The sequence below is a fragment of the Bison bison genome, unplaced genomic scaffold, assembly GCF_000754665.1.
Source record: "Bison bison bison isolate TAMUID 2011002044 unplaced genomic scaffold, Bison_UMD1.0 scf7180017853353, whole genome shotgun sequence".
Classification (NCBI taxonomy): Eukaryota; Metazoa; Chordata; class Mammalia; order Artiodactyla; family Bovidae; genus Bison; species Bison bison.
Genome location: NW_011483926.1, coordinates 33458 through 37281, shown reverse-complemented (window position 1 = coordinate 37281; position 3824 = coordinate 33458). Strand labels below are relative to the sequence as shown.

The window sequence follows — 3824 nt, the reverse complement described above, 5'->3', positions numbered from 1 at the left end:
TGGCAACCCACTCCAGTACTCTTGCTTGGAAAATCCCATGGACAGAGGAGCCTGGTAGGCTGCAGTCCATGGGGTCGCCAAGAGTTGGACGCGACTGAATGATTTAACTTTCACTTTTCAACAATTCTATAAATTGTCTGCATCCATAATTTGTTGAATTTTTTAGTATTATAACCTTTTTTAAGGGAATTAAAGTTTGGTAACTTGAAGTTTACATCAGATTATAAAGTTAATAAGAGAGAAATCGTGGACTAGAATTCAGGTCTTCCAATTATTTGTCCCACTCTTCTGTAGTTTCCTTAATGTTGTAGTACCTTCTGAATATTGGGCTTTCTTTTGTCCATATCAAGTCTCTTGTCGTATTATTCTTTTGTGTTCTGTTATTCCTGAAATATCAGACACAAGTGAGTGTGCATTCACATGTAAAAATTCCTTCACAATCTTGTTCTGTAATTGATAGGATTTAGGCTATGTGCTTCCATAGCGCTTCACTCTCTTAGGCAAATTGACCTCCCTGAGAGAGTTGTTAAGCTTAAAGGATAATGCTTTTGAGTGGAGAAAGAAGCCAAATTTGAATCCATTTTATTTCAATTTTTCCAACACGTACAACCAACTACTTTATTAGAGATCTGGGCAGGGGCGGGGTGGGGGTGGGGAGGTGGGAGGGTTAGGCTACAAAGTACATATAAATCAGAAATAATTACTAAATATTTGTGTGTGAGTGCTCAATCATTCAGTCTGACTCTGCAGCTCCATGGACTGAGGCCACTAGGCTCCTCTGTCCATGGGATTCTCCAGGCAAGAATACTGGAGTGGGTTGCCATTTCCAATTCCAGGGGATCTTCCCAACCCAACAATGGAACCTGCATCTCCTACATCTCCTGCTTGCTGCTGCTGCTATGTCGCTTCAGTCGTGTCTGACTCTGTGTGACCCCATAGATGGCAGCCCACCAGGCTCCCCCGTCCCAGGGATTCTCCAGGCAAGAACACTGGAGTGGGTTGCCATTTCCTTCTCCAGTGCATGAAAGTGAAAAGTGAAAGTGAAGTCGCCCAGTCCTGTCCAACTCTTCGCAACCCCATTGACTGCAGCCCATCAGGCTCCTCCGTCCACGGGATTTTCGAGACAAGAGTACTGGAGTGGGGTGCCATCGCTTTCTCCGACATCTCCTGCTTAGGAAATTTAAAATCTTATTCTTCTTTCCAGTTCCCTGATTTCTATTGGGCTTCTTAAAGAATATGTTTCTTTTTTAAAATTCATTTAATTTATAATCTCAACCCAATTTTTATCTGTTCTTTTTCTTCTGTCTCCATTAACGAAGAAAGTGTTTTTAAATTTCCTCAGATTATATATTGTGCCCTGGGAAGCCCAGGACCCTTTCAAATTGTCAAATCTCCTGATTTCCCACTCCCAAGGCAGCTTCTTAAATGCAACTTGCCCTCAAGTAGTGTCCATAATAAGGAGTTTCAGAGTCAGGAAGTAGATAGAATTAGTCAAGTAGCACTTCTTCCAGAAGTATAAAATATTTGAGCCAGTCTTTGAAGAAGATGTAGATGAATTATACAGATTAATGTGAGATCAACTGTGAACTATTCTAAAAATATGTAACTAGTAGATATGTATATATAATATTACATATGTATAAATGTAACTATTATGTATAGCTATTAAATATGTAATTATTAGCATTAGTGTTATTAGAAGTCATCTAAAACACTAAAATATATTTAATTATTCTAAAAGGGAAATGTTTACTAAAAAAGAAAAAAATTTTTGAAAAAAATTTATTCAATTTTTTTTAAAGCTGTGGGCCTAAAATAGGCAGTGAATTATTAAGTACTGTTGCCAGTGTCTTCAAAAGACATAGGGCATAGCTGAGGAGTAGACCAGGGTCAGCAATTCTTCTGGCCAGGAGGGTCTTTCCTAGTTGATATTCTGCTATTTTCTCCAGACTTCAAATTTCCTTGCTATCTGGACAATCCTTGGCACTTTCTCTAATTGTGATGATTTCCTACCTTATAGCTGCCCCTGAAATCTGTGACTATGATGATAAGGAAAGGATTTCCTCCTAGTACTACCTGGAGGCCTCTTCAGATCCAAAGGCTGAACCCTGAATCTGACCTCACGATTCTACTTTGAGATTCTTATCTTTGTGTCTATGTTCTATTTGTTTTCAGGTCTTGTTCTGACACCTGATTTTCTGGAGAAGATGCTGTGGCCTCCAGTGACCTAAATTATACCCCACGACCAGATTATGACCCTAGGGTTGTGTTTAATGTAGCCTGAGGGCCCCTTGAGCCAATGTGGATTCACTCTTCAATCTGGTGCTGCCATCATTAAATCTTTTGATGTCCCAATTATGTGGAAGGAAAATATCACTCATATTAGTGAATTTGTCCTGGTGGGCTTCCCTACTTACCCTTGGCTGCAAGTTCTGCTTTTCTTCCTCTTCCTCATCATCTACCTGTTTGTGCTGTTGGAGAATGTAGTCACCATCCTCACCGTATGGGTCACTGGATCCCTGCACAAGCCCATGTATTATTTTCTGGGCACCATGTCCTTTCTGGAGACCTGGTATATATCTGTCACTGTCCCCAAGATGCTGGCTGGATTCCTGCTTTGTCCCAATACCATCTCCTTCTTGGGATGCATGGCCCAGCTCTATTTCTTCATGTCACTTGCCTGTACGGAGTGTGTGCTCTTGGCTGCCATGGCCTATGACCATTATGTGGCTATATGTTGGCCTCTTCGCTATCCGGTTATGATGACCACAGAATTTTGTGTTCAGCTAACCATCAGTTCCTGGCTGAGTGGCTTTACTGTCTCCTTGGCAAAAGTATACTTCATCTCCCAAGTTTCCTTCTATGGTAATAATATCTTGAACCATTTTTTCTGTGATGTTTCCCCTATCCTCAAATTGGCTTGCATGGACTCATCTGTGGCAAAGATGGTAGACTTTGTAGTAGCCATCATCATCCTTGTGTTTCCTCTCTCAGCCACTGTCCTTTCCTATGCCTTCATTGTCTCTGCCATCCTGCACATTCCTTCAGCCACTGGGCAGTGGCTTCTCTACCTGTGCCTCTCACCTTATGGTGGTAGTCATCTTCTACACAGCCGTGATCTTCATGTATGTCCGACCTCGGGCCATTGCTTCATTCAATTCTAACAAGTTGATCTCAGCCATATATGCAGTCTTTACTCCCATGCTCAACCCTATCATCTACTGCCTGAGGAACAAGGAGGTCAAAATTGCCATCAGAAAAACCATGGCAAGTGGCCGAGCTCTTTTCTTGAGAGATTCTCTTTGCTGAAGAGATTCAGATTTCAGATTTTCTTCTTTTTTTCATCATCTGCAATGATAAACATACTGACTTAATACAATAATTAAGGAATAAGAGGTTATATATCAAAGAAAATTCCCTTTTCTTTCTTGTATTAATTAAATTCTTTCTTTTAGGAGGCAAAGAGTTAAATAATCAGAACTCTAAAACACATACATTAGTAAAATCATTATAAAGTAATTCTATTTTTCAAGAAGATATTCAGAAATAGTTATGCAATTAGTTTTTAGAGTTATATTAATGGCATTTTTCTAGTTTAATTTTGTTTTGTTTTAAAAGCCCTTTCTGTCTTAGGAGGCATATAAAAAAGAGGCTCTGCGATGGTCAATGTAGTGACCTGTTGCTTGCTCCTAGTGGGTTAGGGGACTTGTTCCTTTTATAATCAACTGACCTTAACGATATCTCATTTAATTACTTTTTAAAATCTATGAAAAAATGAGAGAGAAATACCTTTCAGACTCCAAAAAAAACATTGCAAGATAGCG

At 39.7% G+C, this 3824-nt stretch overlaps 1 protein-coding gene across 1 annotated transcript; it reads left to right on the top strand.

Moving 5' to 3' along the window:
* Positions 1-2357: 2357 nt before the first annotated feature.
* Positions 2358-3309, top strand: LOC104998979 (olfactory receptor 6-like). Its single transcript, XM_010854384.1, is given in 2 exon segments — positions 2358-3058; positions 3060-3309. Coding segments are annotated over 2 exon segments (951 nt in total).
* The last annotated feature ends 515 nt before the right edge of the window (positions 3310-3824 follow it).